General features: G+C 40.6%; 1 protein-coding gene across 4 annotated transcripts in view; it reads left to right on the plus strand.

Moving 5' to 3' along the window:
• PLEKHA8 (pleckstrin homology domain containing A8) overlaps positions 1-20,844 on the plus strand; it is an 84,277-nt gene that overhangs the window by 18,934 nt on the left and 44,499 nt on the right. For all 4 annotated transcript variants that reach the window (XR_006211813.1, XM_042969138.1, XM_042969145.1 and 1 more), the window contains exons 2-9: positions 5,241-5,357; positions 6,563-6,718; positions 8,102-8,226; positions 12,042-12,200; positions 13,193-13,233; positions 14,966-15,120; positions 17,233-17,392; positions 17,783-17,868. Coding sequence is in view for 3 of the 4 variants with exons in the window: in XM_042969145.1 (XP_042825079.1) it covers positions 5,241-5,357; positions 6,563-6,718; positions 8,102-8,226; positions 12,042-12,200; positions 13,193-13,233; positions 14,966-15,120; positions 17,233-17,392; positions 17,783-17,868 (999 nt within the window). In the remaining variant the exon portion in view is untranslated. The remainder of the gene's footprint in view (positions 1-5,240; positions 5,358-6,562; positions 6,719-8,101; positions 8,227-12,041; positions 12,201-13,192; positions 13,234-14,965; positions 15,121-17,232; positions 17,393-17,782; positions 17,869-20,844) is intronic.

The raw sequence follows: 20,844 nt of genomic DNA on the forward strand, positions 1-20,844 counted from the left end.
TCTAGAAACTTGATTTTAAAGTGGTTGTTGTGAAATTAAAAAGGAAGAAACTATAGTATAAAGTTAACATGAGCTATGCTGTTTTAGATCCAAATATATGTACATTTTTTCAAGAAAACTATGCTCATTGGAAAAAATCCATATTGCTTGACATTAGTTGAGCTGAAAAAATTGAATTTTGCAAACAGTTGCTGTCAATTAAGTATAGATGAAGTATAGAAAGACATTGCACTATATGAGAAAACAACAGGCTGGTAACAGTTTTGGAATAATGATCTTCCAGTCTTTAATTTCTTTGAGTAATGTTATATTGGTTTTGAGTATAAATTTTATACTTCTTCTATTGAGTGTATTCCTAACTATCATTCTTTTCGATCTTACTGTAAAAGGAACTGTTTCCTTAATTTCACTTTCAGTTCATTGCAAATGTATAGAAATACAATTGATATCTGCATATGGTCTTCTATCCTGCAACGTTACTGAAGTTATTTATTCTAATTTTAATTGAATTCCTTAGGTTTTTGCTTTGATTTGTTTTGAAATATGTAAGAGCATGTCTGCAGATGAAGGTAGATTTGCTTCTTCTTTTCCAATCTGGATACCTTTTATTTCATTTTTTACCCTAATTGCCCTTGCTAGAACCTCCAATAAAATATTGAATAGAAACAGCGAGAGGAAGCATCCTTATGTTGTCTCAGGGGAAAAACCTCCAGTCTTTTGTCATTAAGTATGTTAATTGTGGGTTGTTGTTGTTGTTGTTGTTTTACATGCTTTATCAGGGTGAAGAAGTTCCCTTCTATTCCGAGTTTGTTGAGAATTTTTATTGTGAAAGGATGTTATTACATTTTGTCAAATGCTTTTGCTTTTTCTACATTTAGTGAAGTTGATCATGTGATAGTTTGTAAATCTTTTATTTAGGAATAAATCCAATTTAGGCTTGAAGTTAAAAAAAAAAATGGATATTGGCTCACTTTTTGACTCTGAAAAAGTTCTTATCTATGGGTATAATATGGTCTTATTGCGGTGTTCAAAACTGTCGTCTGGATTTGCTTCCTTTCCCTGCCTCCCTCAAGTCCTCCCACCCCCGTTCGCTTAGTGGGTGAATCACGTGTAGGTCCCGTGTGGTGGCAGAATGACTGCTGACAGCTCCAGGCAAACATCTTCAAGACCAGAGCAAAAAGAGGCAGTCTCCATTTCTTTCCATCTGTCTCCAGACCCAGCAGAAGTCCCAGGTTTATTTATCTCTGGTTGGGTCACTTGCCTGTCGCGGAGTGTATCATTGAGGACAGGGAACGTGAAGCTCCATTTAAGCCTGAATCACATGCCCCACATAGAGCCAGTCCGCCCCACCCAAACTACATGGATAGGGTGTGGAGGAGGAGAATTTCAGTAACAGAGGTGTTGAGGGTGGATGCCAGGTTGCCAAAAATAAATGTCCACCATACCTTTTATAGTGAAATAATCCAGGATAATGCAAAGTATGTGAAATTGGCATTTAAATACTTCTATTTCCCGACCCCATCCCTGGCAGAGGTAACTTATATAAGCTAAAACTTTTCTTTGCTCATTGAAATCTCTTGTCTAATCCCTGCAAGCAGAGAGTTTTGCTGACACCACATTCCATCTCCAACAGAGAATGGCCAAAAAAAGGGGGGGATGGGAAAGTGGGGTTGGACCGGAAGATTAATCCAATGGTAATCTAAGGGAGCGGGGACTGGTTACACCCACAGTTTTCATCTGCTGTTTTGTTACCTTGAATATTTGATCATTTCCAAGTGTATTAGCAAGGGTTCTTTAGAAAAACAGGTCCAATAGTATATATAATTGTATATGTATTATATACATATATGTATGTACTTGTAATATATGAAGGGATTTATTGTAAGAATTGGCTCATGCAGTTATGGAGATCGGTCCCATGATCTGCTGTCAGTAGGCTGGAGAACCAAGAAAGCTGGTGATGCAATTCGATCTGAGTTCAAGGGCCTGAGAGTTAGGGAGATGGATGGTATTAAGTCCTGATCTGAGTCCACAGTCCCCAGGGCACCAGTGTCCCAGGGCAGGAGAAGGTGGATGTCTCATCAAGAAGAGAAAGCAAATTCTCCATTCCTCTGCCTTGTTGTTCTACTCAGGCCCTCAGTGGATTGGATGATACTCACCTGCATTGGTGAGGGGAGTCTTTACTCAGTCTACTGACTCAAATGCTAATCTCTGCCAGAGACACCCTCACAGACAAACTTAGAAATAGTGTTTTACCAGCTATCTGGGCATCCCTTAGACTATCAAGCTGAAACATCAATCAGAGTAACTGCAGATTAATTTAAAACAGGAAGTGGATTAATGGCCTCTTCATTCTTGCCGCTTTTCTCAACAGTTATTTCTCAGCTGTAACTGAGCTTTCTGGGAAAGGGACATCGTGAAAGAGCAGTGCATCCCAGTCCTTCTCTGGACTGTCCATCGCTCTGCCGGTAAATTTCATATAATAGGACTGAGACTTCTGTGGTCTCTTAATGTGCCTTCTGAGATTCCAGTAACTTTATGATTTAAAGAAAAGGTTTTTTTGGTCATGGTTTTTATAGTTACAGACTACAGGATAAAATAACGATATATAGAACTTCCCCTAGTACAATTATAACTTCTAGGTAAATAGAGAACATGTTACAGGGAAGGTGCTGTTTCAGTTGCTATTACAGTTCACCAGCAACTTTCAAAACCTAACTGCAGCTGTGCCGTGTGTGTGTGTGTGTGTGTGTGTGTGTGTGTGTGTGTGTGTGTGTGTCTGTGTGTGTTGAGGGAGAGGAGGAGCTCTTTAACTTTTTTCAGATTACTATAAGCTAAACCTAGTTTAGTGCCACAGTTTTTCAATTTGTAGACATTATTCCACATTTTAGTAGCTGAAATCAGGAAGCAGAAGCAGCGCCGTGTCATTGATTAATGGCCAGGTATTTTTTTTTCTTGTGTTAAACAAAATAATGGTATGTCTTAAAATTAATGGTGTGTGATGATTAATTTTTTTTATTTGTTATTTTTTTTTGATTTAAATCCAAGTTAGTTAACATATGATGTGATGACTCATTTTATGTGTCAGTGTGCCTGGGCCATGAGGTGCCTGGCCATGTGGCCAAACATCTTTCTGGGTGTGTCTGTGAGCATGTTTCTAGATGAGATTGACGTTTGAATTGGTGGACTGAGTATATTGCCTTCCCCAATATGAGTGGGTCTCATGTAATCAATCAATGACCTAAATAGAATAAAAAGGCCAAGAAAGAGGGAATTCCTCCTGCCTGAGCTGCAACATTGGTCTTTTCCTGCTTTCTGACCTGGATGGAACCACAGCTCTTCTTGGGTCTCAGGCCTCTTGGTTTGTGTGAATCAGTCATCGGACATCTGTACCTAAGCAGCCTCTAGGGCTCTGCTCAAAGCTTTTCCTGGTCTTCTCTCTGTCTGCCTCAGCCCCAGAAGAGTGTCATGAGAAAAATGTATCCCTAAAGGGCTATAACATTTCAGAGAAAAAAATATGTGTATATCTGACTGAGGAGACTGACAAGGCTTATGCAGAAATAGTCAGAGATGACATTTTAGAAAAAAGATCCAACTCAGGCAAAAGCCCAGAAGCAGGAAGATAGCAAATAATTTTGGTTGCCTAGAATATAAATTTGTAAGAGGACTAGATAAGATGTATATTTCAACCAAATATGGTTTGTCCCCTGAAATTCTCCAAAGTAAAAGTTGTTAAGCCCTTGAATGTTTTAAGATTATTTCATTACAGTGGATCAATGCTAAGTAATAAGTCAAAGTTACCTTCTCCTAGGGCTCATACGCCCCCACACAGGCTTGTTTGCACTCTGTAACTCTCTATGATGTTGAAAGGGCTGCAGGACACGGGTATGAGAGCACCTGGCCCTGGGGGCCCAAACAGACCAGGATCTGCCATTCCCTGCTGACAAAATCCAAAGACAGAGAGATGAGTAGTGGTGACACAAGAAAGGAATTTATTTCAGTGAGGCCCACACCGGGAAGACAGTGGACTGGTATCTCAAAGACTGTTTCTTTGTGCTGAAAATACTTGTGGGTTTATTATGTAAGGAAAATGTGGGGGAAGGGTCAGTGGGTACCAGTGCTGGGCAGTAAAGGTCAGGTTAGTCACTATCTTGGGGTCAATCGTGCAGGGTCTTGCTGGAGTCAGGGCAGTAGTTAATTGCTTGAGGGAGTAGTTTCAGTTCCCATCACTGGAGGCTTTGCCTGTGGGGTCTTTTGCCTGAGTTAAGAGAGATAAGCTGACACGAACTTAATCAGAAAGTACAGACTGAGCTCAAAATGGAGGTGGTTGAAGTCGTCTTTCAGAGCAATGTAATCTTTTGCCTTATTTCTAAGTTCGGGATAATTGTTCTTAACCAAAGGAGAGAAGAGCAAGTATATGAAAACGATAACGTTCATGGGGCGCCTGGGTGTTCAGTGGATTAGGCATCCGACTTCGGCTCAGGTCATGATCTCGTGGTCCATGGATTCAAGCCCCCGCATTGGGCTGTGTGCTAACAGCTCAGAGCCTGAAGCCTGCTTGTGCTCTGCCTATATCTCTCTCAAAAATAAACACTAAAACAAACAAATAAAAAGAAAACGATAATGTTCAGGAAACAATAGTCTTTTACCTTAAAAAAATTAAAAATCAGGGGCACCTGGTTGGTTCAGTCGGTTGAGTGTCTGACTTTGACTTCGGCTCAGGTCATGATCTCACAGTTCGTGGGTTCGAGCCCCATATCAGGCTCTGTGCTGACACCTCAGAGCCTGGAGCCTGCTTCGGATTCTGTGTCTCCCTCTCTCTCTGCCCTCCCCCACTCCCACTCTGTCTCTCTCTCTCTCTCTCTCTCTTTCAAAAATAAATATTAAAAGAAAATTAAAAATCAAAGATTACTAGTACTATATTAATGGAAAAAGGAATAAAAATCATCGGTAATCCTATTAACTATCATCAGAATCATCACTATATTCCTGGCCCTTGCAGACTTCTATACATTATGTGACTAAAAATATATGCCCCTATGGGTGTTTGTTTCTAATTTTAAAAATGAGATCACGCATACTGGTATTTTCTAACCTACTTCTTTCCCTTAGAATTTCCCCTGGAATTTAAGCTCCTCGGAGCTGGGACCCAGCTTCCTTTATCAGGTCCCGCTCCTGTGTTCTGAGAGGCACCTCACATGGAGGCCATAATTGAGACCTGCTCTTGCTTCTGTTTTCAGGTTGGCAGCCTCGATGGTTCCTTCTCTGTGGGGGGATATTATCCTATTATGATTCTCCTGAAGATGCCTGGAAAGGTTGCAAAGGGAGCATCCAGATGGCGGTCTGTGAAATTCAAGGTGAGAAACCAAGGCATTTCTAAGTTTTCTTTTTCTTTCTGTCTCCCCCACAAAATAAAAAAAGGACTGGCCTCTGCGTGCCTTTCTCTGCTATTCCTGTAGTACAGAGATACATAGTGTTATGTCCCAAAAGAAAGCCTTACAAATAAGACCTAAAACTGCAGACAATTTTTACAGGGAGGTTGTTTAAAAGGTATCAAAATAAATGAGAGCAACGTGCTTCACCACACATCTAGTGCTCATTCTTGATTCACTTGCTCACCTGAAGCCAGGGACTCTTTGCAAAGTTTATGTAAGTCTTTTTACTGCAGCATCAAACACTTCTGTGTATAAATCAGGACACACACACACACCTTCTCACCACCACCACATTACTTAAAACAAGCAAACGCATAAAGACCTGCAAATAGCCTTTACTTCTTGGTTTGGAGACATCTTGAGACATGCTGAGAAGATGAAGCTTCAAAACAGATTAGAAGGATATTTTGGGGTGAGGTAGGGGGTGAAGGAGAGTGTGGTTTGCTTATTTCTTCTGAAGGTCTCCGAGGCAATTCTCGCACTTTTGCTCTAACTTGTGAAGGACAGTAGAAAAGGAAGAATAGTGTGTTCTTGATTGCTTTCCAATAAACCCAAGAAGGTACAGAGGCACACCCTTACTTACGGGTGTGCAAGCCTTTTTGGCCTCAGAGCAGCATACTTTACGCACACAAGCCAAAAGAGAGATTCTATCTCTATTCTGATAAGGAGAATTGAGTAGTACTTTTTTAGTCTTGGTGATACTTTGGAGCCAGCCAAGGTTTTTCCTTTTCATCAGCAGAGGCACCTAGAAAGAGATAAATAAACAGGGGAGGTGGTAAGGGCTGGCATCCCCCCTTGGAAGAAGCCTTTAATGACTGGTACCAGTTGAGCTCTTGAATTTGGGTAGGGTAGGGCACCAGATAGAGCTCTTCTAAGTTTCTTTTATCTTCAGTTTGTTTTTCATGTTTGTTTATTCTTGAGAGAGAGAGAGGCAGAGCACGAGCAGGGTAGGGACAGAGCAAGAGAGGAACACAGAATCCGAAGCAGACTGTAGACTCTGAGCTGTCAGCACAGAGCCCGACGTGGGGTCAGATCATGACCTGAGCCAAAGTCGGACGCCTAACGGACTGAGCCACCCAGGCACCCTAGCTCTTCTAAGCTTCTGACCTCCCTCTGCCTGCTGTCAGTTCATTCTGTAGATAACACGCGCATGGACCTGATAATCCCTGGGGAGCAGTATTTCTACCTGAAGGCCAGAAGCGTGGCTGAGAGACAGCGGTGGCTGGTAGCCCTGGGGTCAGCCAAGGCTTGCCTAACAGACAGTAGGACCCAGAAGGAAAAAGGCAAGTATCGATTGTTCTGTGGTCTGGGAAGCTTGGGAATCACCCACTGGCATCTCTGGGTTCCCATATTTGTATCTTGCCTCTGACCACCTAGCCAGCTTTTTATATCCTGCAAATGCCATATACATCTGGAATTTAAACCACAGTCTGTATCTAACTCCTCTCTCTTGGCATCTCATAGTAGAAAGAGTACAGGCGTTGGAGCCAGATACAGCTGGATTCAAATCATGGCTTTGTAGGTACTGGCCTTCGGCCTTGGCATAGGTCACTTAATCTCTCTGACTCTCAGCTTCCTCTTATTTTAAAAAGATGTAAAAGTGTACATTAGAAGGATTGCCGTAGGATTCATCATTATACTAAACTGTCTAGGACCCAGTCTGGCACAGAGTTGACCTTTGGTAAAGAATAGCTGAGCCTTGGATCAGGGCACTTTCTGCAGTAGGACCCCACTTTCCCCTCCCTTTCCCTGGGGTGGGATGGATACTCATTGCCGGGTTGCTGCTGCTTAATGCTCATTAACTTGACATCGTTGTCTCCTGAGAACCATGGCACAGCTTTCTATGTGGACTATGGGAAGAGTGCCTGAGCCCTAACCACCACCTTCCCAGCCCCCCACCCATATATATATGCACCTAGAGAGAGAGGCAGGAGATGAGGCCTCTTTCTCATGACAGGTGTGGCAGATGTGCTTGACTCTTCAAGTAGACACAGTAAAATGGCCTCTTCCTTGGTTGTTTTTTAATGCTAACTCAGGAGCAAATTCTAGACACTGTCAGCTTTGACTCAGATCAGGTTGTAACATGCAGCTTTTTCATGGGACAAAAAACAGAAGTGATAATGACTAGCTGAGCCCTCAGTGAGGGAGCAGCTGGAGCACTGTGCTAATGAGGTCTCAGCAGGTGCACAGAGGGTGTCATTAGCTTTGACAGGTGCCATGCTGAACCAGTTCTGTGAATTAACAAGCCATCTTATTAGTGGTAATTGCACGTTACAGAACAGTTTCCCAGTTTTGAGCACTGTTAGCAGGTAGATAGCTATGACCCCATTTTACAGATAGGGAAAACTGTAGCAAATACCAAAATTCTGAACCACTGACTCTTTGCTCCCAGTTCTGACATTAAGGGATAAAAAGTATGCTGTGTCCTTCTTCCTATACTGGTGATCATTCAGTACCTTGGCCCCAAAAATAATATAGATTACAAAAGACCAGAAATCTCTTTATTCTGTTTTTCTTGCCCTCATATCTTCACTCACATCTTATCTATAACCCATACCATAAACATCTGACTTTAGATACAGGTTATATATTCCGCTCCATGGTATGCTAACTAGTAAATTGTTTATTTATCCTGATAATTACATCATTATCATTTTATTATTTAGAGTTTGCTGAAAACACTGAAAACTTGAAAACCAAAATGTCGGAACTGAGACTCTACTGTGACCTCCTCGTTCAGCAAGTAGATAAAACAAAAGAAGTGACCGCAATCGGTGTGTCCAATTCTGAGGTAAAATATTACTTGTCTTAGCCATGTGAAAAATAGTGCCAGATGTTGCTTACAGGTAATGCTTACTCTCACACAATCCCTGACCGTTTTGGAATTTACTATTTTTCTGGAGGAAAAAGTAACAAAATTCAAGAGAGAAGAAAGGTGCATTTTTGGGATACCAAAAAATGCATTTCAGCATATGGAGGCATATAGTTTTCCTTCACAGAATGAATTCAGGATTAATTGGTACCCTTTGGAACCTTTAACATTGCTGCTGGTGTACTAAAATATGCTTCTCCCCATTTGCATCACTTTTTAAATTACAGCCTTCCCTGTCTAGCACAGCTCCTTCTGTAGGTGTGGCTGCTAACATGCCAGCATCATGTTTTTCAGTAATGTGTATCTGTCACCTTTGATAAGACTAACAAGATTTTATTTTATTTTATTTTATTTTATTTTATTTTATTTTATTTTATTTTATTATTTTATTTTATTTTATTATTTTATTTTATTTTACATAAGCTCTATACACAACATGGGGCTTGAACTCACGACCCGGAGATCAAGAGTTGCATGCTCTACTGACTAAGCTAGCCAGGCACCCCTGTAACAGGATTTTATTGGTGAAATAGCAATTGTTGCTTTAGTGTAGACTAGTGCTTTCAGAGATGGAGACACAGCTTTCTTTTCCATCCATTGTCAGTAAGGATTGTGATTTTTAATGTTTATTAATAAAGTCATTCATTCATCCTAAAAAATATATTAAAAGACCTGTCTGGTGTTGGGTATTGAATGGCTCACACTACCCCCAGAGGGTCTCTGTTCTACTCTCAGAGTAATTATAATCTAAACAGCAGTGCCTACAAAATGAAGAACCTGCGGATTCTAATTAATGGTTTTAGTAGAAGAATATTATGTTACTAGTGGTATGTGTGCTTTCAGTGTTTCTAAAGAAGGGTGATTTAACTCATTTTCATTCACTTCCTTTTGGGTTCTCCTATCCATTCAGCAACTGCCTGTTGTGTACCAGATGCTGTGCTGGGGGAGGGGAGGAGAGGGATACCAAAAGAACATTTCAGTCCTGCTCTTGGGGTGTTTATAGGTCAGAGCAGTGATTCTCAGCCCAGAGCAATTTTGCCCCGCGGGAGACATTTCTGGTTGTCACAGCTGAAAGAGTGCCATTGGCATCCACCGTATAGAGGCTAGGGTGCTGCTTAACATCCTGCCGTGAGCAGGAGAGCTCTCCCCCTTCTCCCCCCACTACAAAAATGAGCCAGCCCCTCACGTCAGTCGCGCCAAGGTGGGGAAGCCCTCCTGATCTAATGGGAAGGGAAAATGTGAACATAACAATTTTTAATTCAAGGGTGCCTTGGGAACTTGCTTATGAAACTATGGTTGTGATATTGTGATTTATAATACAAAATATATATTTGGTCTTCATAATATATTTGCCTAATATTATATAGGCAATTATATATTAATATTAATATTAATATTAATAAAAATATATAATAAAAATATATTATATATATATTATTATATATTTGCATAATATATATATCTGCCATATATTTGGCAGAGATCCTAAAACCCTTGAAATTTCCTGTGATGAGAATGATTAAGTTGCCTTTTGTTGTGTTGAGGAGACTTCTCTTAAAGTGCCTAAGCCAGAGGCCTGGTTGACCTAGGACCCAACCGTGTGATTAGAGGGTTAGAACATTCAGACTCACTCACCCACCCCCACCCTCATCTCCTGGGAAGGAGGAGGGGCTGAAGATTGAGTTTAATCCCAAGTGGCCAAGGATTTCATCAATATTCTATGAAATGAAGTTTCCATAACCCCAAGAACAGGGTCCAGACAGCCCCTGAGTTGGTGAACACATGAAGGTTCAGTGAAAGTGATCAGAGAGCGTGGAAGTTCTGAGCCTGTTCCCAGGTGCCTTGCCCTATGCATCTGTTTCTGCGTTGTATCCTTTTCTAATAAACTGGCAATCTAGTGAGTAAAATGTTTCTCTGAGATCTGTAAGCAGCTCTAGCAAATTAATCAACTGAAAGGAGGGGGGTGGAACTTCCAGTCTGTAGCAGGTCAGTCAGAAGCACAGGGGACAAGCTGGACTTGACATTGGTGTCTGAAGTGAGGGTTGTAGAGCAGCCCTGCCGGACTGAGCCCTTACCCTGTGAAATCTGACACTTATCTTCAGGTAGATAGTGTCACTATTTAGTTGAATTGTAGACACCCAGCTGCTGTCAGAGGTTTGCTTGGTGGTATGAGAAAACCCATGCATTCATAATCAGTGTCAGAACCATAGTGGTCCACAACCAGTAAAATCACCTGCTAGCTTGTTAGAAATACAAAATTGAAGAAAATACAGAGGCTACTCTTAAAAGAGAAAAATTCAACTGAGTAAATTTTAAAAATCTTACTGACTTTATTTAGCAGCTCATGAATTGGGCAGCATCCCATCTAGCAGATAGAAAGGAGCTCTGAAAAGCTGTACAGGGCTAGAGATTTTTATAGACCAAAGTGAGCAGGAACAAGGAAGTTCTACTGGGCATTTGCTGATTAGTTAAAGCAGGGTTACTTTCCTCATGTAGAGCAAAGGGAAATCTTGGAGCTGGGTCAGGTACCTTGTGCTGATCGCTTGACCCTAGGCCTGCCTTGTCTAGGATAACCAAGCATAGAAACTTGGAGATTTTGAGTCGCTAATGTGAGGCTTAGCATGAGCGACTCCATCTTGGGCCCAATCTAGTTTTTTTTATACCACTAAGATGTGTCTACTGTACTCTCTAGTTGGGGTATGACCTCAATTTCCTGAACAACTTACTAATACCAATATTCAGAGGAAAAACACCCTGAGCAAGTAAAATAACTGGAAGAAAAATGATGTTCAAAAGAATTACAGTTGCTAAAACCTCTCAAACTCATCTGTACTGAAATCCAAAAACCTCATTTGACTGAGGGTTGATGGGGGGTGGGAGGGAGGGGGGGTGGGTATTAAAGAGGGCACCTTTTGGGATGAGCACTGGGTGTTGTATGGAAACCAATTTGACAGTAAACTTTATATATTGGAAAAAAACTGAGAACAAACTGAAGGTTGATGGGGGTGGGAGGGAGGGGAGGGTGGGTGATGGGTATTGAGGAGGGCACCTTTTGGGATGAGCACTGGGTGTTGTATGGAAACCAATTTGACAGTAAACTTTATATATTGGAAAAAAACTGAGAACAAACTGAAGGTTGATGGGGGTGGGAGGGAGGGGAGGGTGGGTGATGGGTATTGAGGAGGGCACCTTTTGGGATGAGCACTGAGTGTTGTATGGAAACCAATTTGACAATAAATTTCATATATTGAAAAAACAAAAACAAAAACCTCATTTGAAAGTAAACAATGAATTTATGGTTTCTAATGCTTCTCTTCTAGAACCTCATTTTTACTCAATGGGAGACATTTCTCCATTGATTCCACAGTTCTTTAGTCTGTGTGATTCCATTTCATGCCTGCCACCCCCTTACATAAGACCTGAGGGCTCTGTGCCCAGCACCTGGCACAGTTCCAGCATCTAATACTGTTGAACTGAAGAAATGTGTTGCCTTCATCTGGAGTAGGGGGTGTGAGTGTTGAAGGGTCAGATTGAGGGTAAGGCTTGTCTATGGTTAGTAGATAAAGTGGACACACTCGTTATTTTTCTTTTGTAATTGATGTACATATTCGTCCAGCAAAATAGGTGGGTACATTATTACTGCACTGTGGATAAAAACCTCTAAGGACATTCCACAATTGGGCTCTTTCTTTTTTGGCAAGGTAAAGGAGTCTTCCACTCTCGTTGTTTCATAGGAGGGAATTGATGTGGGAACTTTGCTGAAATCAACCTGCAATACTTTTCTGAAGACTTTGGAAGAATGCATGCAGATCGCAAATGCAGCCTTCACCTCTGAACTGCTCTATCGCACTCCCCCAGGTTCACCGCAGCTGGCCATGCTGAAGTCCAACAAGGTAAAGGCCAGCTCAGGTTGGCCGCAGGAGGGCATGAGGAAAAGTTAAAAAATGATATAGTGAACAATGTTATCCATCCCCCTTTAATGACTGAGAAAGACATTTTTTTAGTAGACTTTCCTTTATGTCCACTCACATATTTCGGTCCTCAGTCCCCCCTGTCCATTTGTTTTGGCAATTTTACCACCTAAACCTGTCTCTGATGTAGCTAGCCTCTTATCAGCCTCCTTATCCAGTGAATCTTGCCAAGATTGGTGGTTGCCTTCTAACTAGTTGCTTTCACCCTGACCTTCCAGGCAGCCGATGGTATTTCCATTCATGCAGTATAAACTGGACCACTTTACCCTAAGCCACGCCATGCCTTCCTCATCGCCAAAGGTTAAAGTCAGAACTTCTTAACCCCTTCTCACACCACCAGCCTCTTTGTCATTACCTGGCTGAACGTACTAACAACATATATCCCCCCCCCGACATCTTTGCACCATTTCCCAGTGCCAAGAATGCTGTTCTTTCTCACTTACCTTTCCCTGGTTAGCACTTCCTCATCCTTCAAGATTGAATCTCTCCTTTCCTGAATCCGTAAGTTGGTCTAGGAGCTTCTCCTCTATGCATGCCCCTATTTTAGCATTACTCTGTATTGAAATTACCTTAAGGGTAGGAGCCTCCATACTGTTTATACTTCTAGTATTTGAAACGGTGCTGCATCAGAATCTTAATTACAAGAAATCCAACCACCAAAAGTTTGGCTATGGTAATTAGATCCTTCAAAAGACCCATCTTCCTTTTCCTTAGAAATTTGGGTACACTTGTTTGAAAAAATACAGAGGACTGGTTGAGATCAATGACTCCCTTTGGGGAACAATCTAAAATTGTTCCTTTGAGTGGAGCAGTTATGTTATGGTCATATTTACCACTTTTATATGTGATAAGACTCTGAATATGCTCTGTTGGAAATTTAACACGAAGCTTTCATTTTTTTGCTTCTTTTAAAGATGAAACATCCTATTATACCGATTCATAATTCATTGGAAAGGTACAGTAACTCTTTTGTTTTTCCTTCTTTCTAAAAATAAAAAAGTAATTTTTTATTGTTGGTTTAAAAGAAATAAAAATATGCTGATCATGATTTGAGGTGGTGCCAGAAAGAAACAGTATCTCATCTTCCACTTTGGGGTGAGCTTGAAGCCATGCAGATCTTACACTCAGCTCTGACTGCCCAGGGAGATGTCTGCATTCTCCCTCATCTGTGGATGAATCTGCCCTCCACATGTAGTAACTTTTCATCACTCTAGTGTGCCGAGGGTTGGAACCGCCTCTCATGGAGGAGCCAGGCATTGACTTCAGTGTGCTTTTATCCAGAAAAGACAGTACGATTTTATGTTATTTAAAAATAAAAAGCTTAGGTAGCTTTACAAGTTGAATAAAAAACTTAATATCAAAATCTAAACTATTCCTCTAAATGATCCTTTGATTTTAGAAAAAAAGTACACATTTTCATAGTTGTGTTCTTATTATTTGGGGTCTTTATTCAGTTATTATTTTATATAAACATTCCTGTATTTTGACTTACTCCCTATATTTGTCCTTTCAAATTATTACTTAACATTTCATCTCTTTGTATACTATTGTTTGCTTTAGTACAAGGATTGTTCCAATTTGGTTACCATTTTTTTCTTGTTCTAGATATTTCTACTGGGAACATCTTTGTAGATTTTTTGTGTCTGACATTTCCTTAATATACTCCTACATTTTTAATTGCTAAGTTGAAATATGGCATTTCTTTAAAACATAAATACTTTTCCTGGAGTCACTAAATAGCTTAGCCCCTTTGTCTTTGTTTTTATTAGAAGGAAATATTTTTGTTCTTATTTGGCTAGATATAATCACTTACGATAAGGCATCATGGTTGTCCCTTTAACAAAACAGCTCTTCTACTTGCCTGTTAAACACTTTTCCTGTCACCCCAAAGAGCAGCCTATTCTCAGGATGTATCCTGTGTTCTCCTGCTTCTTTTCTGTCACACGTAACTTTTTAGGGAGTATTCTCCCCTGACCACAGCATGTAGCTTCTGGACAGTTAGCTGGTAGGCAAACAGGTAGGAGTGGCCAGTGATTCTGAGAGCTGAAGAGAGAGAAACAACTTCCCAGGAAGAAGCTGAGAAAAGCTAGAAAACTGTTAAATGTGTCCATGTAGAAAACTGATTGAAAACCAAAGAGCTGTCAATGACTGTTTCCTGTTGCTGGTGGGGAGCAGGAAGTTTGAATCCACTGAGGGTCCATGAAAAGCCAGGAACGGCTCTTTGATTTCAGACCTCCAGTTGGCAGACAGGCCTGCTTCCGTCACAGGCACATACCTGCCTTGGAGGCAGGAGGCTGAGACATTTGGCCGATTTAACAACAATGGTTTCTTTCTTTTTTTTTTTTTTTAACGTTTATTTTATTTTTGAGACAGGGAGAGACAGCATGAACGGGGGAGGGCAGAGAGAGAGGGAGACACAGAGTCTGAAACAGGCTCCAGGCTCTGAGCTGTCAGCACAAAGCCTGACGCGGGGCTCAAACTCACAGACCTCGAGATCATGACCTGAGCCGAAGTCGGATGCTTAACCGACTGAGCCACCTGGGCACCCCAACAATAGTGGTTTCTAATCACTGTTAAAAGTAGTTGGTGCTTGTGAACCCTTCCTCTCTTTCAAGATCTACCTGTGCAGTCTATTTAAGACCAAATAATTGGACTTTTTGCCTTTTTTTCCTTATAAAAAATTTCAGGCAAATGGAGTTAAACAATTGTGAAAATGGATCTTTACATATGGAAATCAATGATGATGAAGAAATCCTAATGAAAAATAAGAGCTTATATTTGAAACCTGCAGAGATAGATTGCAGCATATCAAGTGAAGAAAATACAGACGATAATATAACAGGTAAAAATGAAAGTAAAGTCTGAAGCAAACCATTGAACAGTAGGATCTTGGGAGTTTGATTCTTTATCCATGATGTGACACTTGAGGCGTTGGCCTCAAGACAATGTGCTAGGAGTGCCTAAGGCAGACATTAGCTGGATAACATAGGTCACTCCACAGCGTTGTGCCAGCCCATCTGACCCAGTGTTGAGAAGGCAGAATGAAGAGAATTTACCTATTCACTGTTCTGTGATGTTCGTGGGCTGCAGCGAGCAGCAGTGGGCAGCAGCTGTCTGTGCTGACTTTTTAGAGAATATGAGGATTTCACTGGCCCTCTACTCTAAGTCTCAAGATCCTTTGAACTTAAACTATGATGTCAGACTTAACAGAGTATAAAGTTATGGCAGTTCAGGTTGCTGTCCTCCTGGTTTCTGGTAAGGCCTGCGGATATCACCATTCACCAGCCACCAGCAGGTTTTCACCCAGCCTTCTCTGTGTCCCTCGAGCCAGAGTCCTACACTTCAGGTCAGAGCTTGTAGTGATGCCACCCTTTCAAATTTGCTAATTCCCTTGGCTCTAACCACTAAAACCAACTTCAGATCAGTCCCAGACAACTGTATTAGAGCTTTTAATTGTGTTGTAAGTGTTTAATAATTATTTTGAAAATAAAATTTTAAATAAGTTTCTTGCTCATCTCCCCTGAAATAACAAAGACCCTGTTTTTTTCCAGATGAGCTGGGGACAAAGAAGGAGGGTTTTCATAGCTAATAATCTGAGGCAAGCAATCCACACAGTGCTGATGTCTTATCCCTTGAGTAAATAATAAAGACAGGGGAATTTCTGTGGAAACAGTACTGTAATTTATTTGACCCAATAATTTTACTTCTAGGAATTTGTCTTCAGGGATAGTCAAGTTTAAGGACAAATGTCTGTGGACGGGGATGTTCTTTATGACATTACAGTGATTTTCATTATTCATGGTAGTTATAAAGTCACTGCAGACACTGAGTTAGTAAATACTGAACCATTGCTCTTAGGGGAAATACAAAGTTAGGTTCTGCAAACCTCTATTCACATTTTGGTCGTCGACTGATCAGTGTGTATAACCTTGTTTTATGTGTGTTTCTGGTTAAAGACATCTTACTGAATATGTATTGTTAATTCATTAACATTGAACCCATGGTCAGCAGTACTATAATGGCAGTGCTTCATTCGTGCCTGAATGGAGCTCACCTGACACATGTATTTTCTCCATAAGGCCCGTCACAGCCTTCTTACGCTTCAGAGCACGAGACAGCACTGCATTTGGTGGCACTTGCAAACAGCAAAATCAGTAACAGAACGCACAAAGCGTGACCCTGTATAAACACACGCGTATGGTGTGAGAACTGAAGCAAGAAGGCAGTTTGTCACCTTGGTTGACCTCAGCTGGGAACGTGTATATCAGGCAACTCAAATGTTTCACCACTGTACACATGTCTACAAATGACTGCAAAAGTGCCACAAGCATTGGTTTTAGGATCACAGATAAACTTTGTCAAGAATACAAATTTGCAAATACAGAATACACTAATAGTGAGGATCGACAGTATTTATAAACACTGAAATTTTAAAAACCATGTAAGTGCCCTCCACGTGAGCTTGATGCAATATTATATGGTCATTAAAATGGTATTTTAAAAAGTATTGAATGATAGGGGCGCCTGGGTGGCGCAGTCGGTTAAGCGTCCGACTTCAGCCAGGTCACGATCTCGCGGTCCGTGAGTTCGAGCCCCGCGTCAGGCTCTGGGCTGATGGCTCAGAGCCTGGAGCCTGTTTCCGATTCTGTGTCTCCCTCTCTCTCTGCCCGTCCCCCGTTCATGCTCTGTCTCTCTCTGTCCCAAAAATAAATAAAAAAAAACGTTGAAAAAAAAAAAAGTATTGAATGATAATGAAAATATTCATGATAAACTGTTGAGTGAAAGCAGTTTACAAATCTACATGTATTTAAACCCAAATTCATGCATGTGTGTTGTGTGTCTGTGTAGTATTTCACTGATTTTTATTTCTGTATATTGCTCCGTGTTTTAGAAATATTCACCACTGAATGTGTGTTAAATTTTATAATAAATAATAAGTATCTCCTGTTCACAGTCCAAGGTGAGATCATGAAGGAAGAAGGAGAGGACAACCTGGGAAATCATGACAGCAGCTTGGCACAGCCTGGATCAGACTCCTCAAGTAGCTCTCCAGAATCCCACTGGGAAGAAGGCCAAGAAGTTATCCCGACTTTCTTTAGTACCATGAATACCAGGTATCGTGTACTTTCTAAAGTCACTGACAGTTGGACACCAGCTTCCCTTCTGGAAGTCAATCCTGGTGCTCCTTTCAGATGATGGCGTACTATCCAGAATAGAGGAGATGCTATACCACGTGTGTGCTTTTCTGTTTACCTGTCTGAAGCAGTGGATGAGAAGGAATTGAATTGAGACTATACTCTGAACAAATTTTAGCTTGCTTTCTTAGACTGTCTTTGGAAAATGATTTGATTGCACCATTTTATAATAGAAAAGCAATCACTGAAATCAAGCCAAATGACTTGCCCTACAGAGGGGCAGCTGTTTTCATGGCTACCTCTGAATTGCAGAGAGTGCTAATGTTGTATTTTCAATCTTTCCTCCTCTGTATCACTCTATATCATTAGCTTTAGTGACATTGAACTTCTGGAAGACAGTGGCATTCCCACAGAAGCATTCTTGGCGTCATGTTATGCTGTGGTTCCAGTATTAGGTAAGGTTACTGCGTTTGTCTTGAATTCATTAGTCTCTGGAATCTGTCTCACTGCTGTTGTTTTGCAGGAGAAGTATCCTGAACCGTATGTACAATGAAGTGACCCTTCTTAGCTATTTCTGCATGTCACCGGCAGTACGTTTAACGTACGTTAAAACTGTGTGACCTTAAGCGTTATTCCACATTTCCGTTTTATTCCTGCTTGTGATTAAACGCTGACCACAAAGTAGTATAAGGAAAAATAGGAATTTTGTATTCCAGAAATCATACTCAAAAGCAAGCAAGAGTGGAAGTAGTAGAGGAACAGACCTTCAAATCCATTGGTATAATGAAAAACATTTTACCAGTTAAAACATTTTGTTCAAAGGCTTAAAAATTGTATGTATAAATTTAACTCCAAATTACATTTACTTTTTATATAGAGTCAGTAGAACCAGGAATCACTAGCATGTTGAAATTTGCTTCATGACCTATTTAGCTGTGCATCTTTTTAATTCACATTTTTAAATTTTGTGTATCTTTTTTGAAGTTGAGATATAACTCACATAGAACTTAAGTGTTATGATTCAGTGATTTTTGACCAACACACCTACCCCTACGTAATCCGTATCCCCATCAAGACTAGAATGTCTTCAGCACCCCACGGCGACCATTTTATTGATTTCTGTCACCATAGATTAGTTTTGCTAATCTTTCCTAAAATCTCATGTAAGGGGAATCATTATCTACTCTTGTGGATCTGTTTTTTTCTCTCAGTACAATGTCTTCATCCTTATTGTTACATGTATCAGTAGTTCATTCCTTTTTATTGCTGAATTGTATTCTATTAAATGAACATGCCACAATTTGTTTATTTATTCTTCTATTGATGCACATTTGCGTAGTTTCTTGTTTGCAGCTATTATAAATTATATCACTCTGAATATTGTGTCTGTGAACATATTTTTTCATATCTTGAGTAAATACCCAGGAGTAGAATTGCTGATTCATTGGGTTCATCTGGTTAACTTTATAAAAAGTGAATGCACAATTATACACTTCAAGCAGCAATGTGGGAGTATTCTGGTTGCTTCACATCTTCACAAACACTTGGTGGTATTGTAGTTTTTGGTTCTGGCTATTCCTGTGAGTGTTTAGGTATCCTTGTGGCTTTAATTTGTGTTGGGGAGGAAGAAGTTTATGCCCTTAACGTTCTTCTAGCTGGCCCAAGAATCAGATTGACATGAGACAGAATAACAGGAGAAAATCAAATGTAATGCCATACATACAGAAAATCCACACAGACATGAAATTTCAAAGACAGACAACATGAGACTTATATGACATCCTGACCTAAGGAAAGGGGCAGGGGTCTGGGAACAGGATACAAAACAGAGGAAGATCATTAGTAGGAAGGTGAAAGGAGATGGTCGGAAAACCAAGGCTGCGCTGTTATGCAGATAAGTTTCTTAAGTAAAGAGGAATCTGCTAATTGCTCTCTTCCTGGAACAGGCTTTTCCTTTCCCATGTAAATTTAGGCAGTCAAGGGGAAGGTAAAGAATTTTTCCTGATCTGCTGGGTTTTGATTGCTTTTCACTCAAAATAATCTTCATGTTCCAAGTGGTCCATCTTGGTGTGGCCTGCCCTTGACCCCTACACTTCCCTGATGACTAATGATGTTGAACATTTTCTAATATAATTTATTGGCCTTTGCTATCTCCTTCGTTGTAAAGTCTTTTCCAATCTTTAATCCATTTTTAATAGTTGGTTAATGTTCAGGGCTCCTGGGTGGCTCAGTTGGTTAAGTGTCAGACTTCGGCTCAGGTTATGAACTCACGGTCTGTGAGTTACAGCCTCACATCAGGTTGTGTGCTGAAAGCTCAGAGCCTGGAGCCTGCTTTGGATTCTGTGTCTCCCTTTCTCTCTGCCCCTCCCCTGCTCACGCTCTGTCTCTTTCTGTCTCAAAAATAAGTAAACGTTAAAAAAAAAAAAATTTAAGTTGGCTAATGTTCTTACTACTGAATTGTAAGGATTCATTATATATTCTCAAAAACATGTCATTGTAGACATATGTATTATGAGTATTTCCCCCCAGATTGTGGCTTGCCTATTTCTTAATGTCTTTAAAGAGCAGCTTCTAACATTCATGAAATCCAATGTATCTGTTTTCTTTTTATAGTGCTTTTGGTGTCTTAAGAAATCTTTGTTTATGGGGCACCTAGGTGGCTCAGTCGATAAAGTGTCTGACTTTGGTTCAGGTCATGATCTCACGGTTTGTGAGTTTGAGTCCCACATTGGGCTCTGTGCTGACAGCTCAGAGCCTGGAGCCTGCTTCGGATTTTGTGTCTCCCTCTCTGTCTGCTCCTTCCCTGCTCGTGCTCTCTCTCTCTCTTTCTCTCTCAAAGATAAATAAACATTAAAATTTTTTTTAAAAAAAGAAAGAAATCTTTGTTCACATCCAAGGTCATGAAGATATTCTCTTGAGTTTTTTTATACCTTTTAGTTTTGATTTTATATTTACATTTATACATCTCGGACTTAGTTTTTGTATGGTATGAGGTAAGGGTTGAGAGTCTTTTTTTTTCTTCTCTTTGTGATATCTGGCTGTTCAAAAACCATTTCTTGAAAAAACATTATTTTCTCTTTTATATTATTTTGGCCACTTTGTTGAAAATCAGTGAACCTTTTAGGTGTGGGTCTGTTTCTGTACTGTCTTCTGTTCCAGTGATCTGTTTATTTTTTCTTATGCTAATACTTATATTGTCTTAATTACTGTGCCTTTATATTAAAGCTTGAAATCAGATAATGTAAGTTTTTCCAATTTTATTATTCTTTTTCAAGATTGTTTTGGCGGGGCGCCTGGGTGGCGCAGTCAGTTAAGCATCCGACTTCAGCCAGGTCACGATCTCGCGGTCCGTGAGTTCGAGCCCCGCGTCAGGCTCTGGGCTGACAGCTTGGAGCCTGGAGCCTCTTTCCGATTCTGTGTCTCCCTCTCTC

This window comes from Panthera tigris, chromosome A2, assembly GCF_018350195.1.
Source record: "Panthera tigris isolate Pti1 chromosome A2, P.tigris_Pti1_mat1.1, whole genome shotgun sequence".
Taxonomy (NCBI): Eukaryota; Metazoa; Chordata; class Mammalia; order Carnivora; family Felidae; genus Panthera; species Panthera tigris.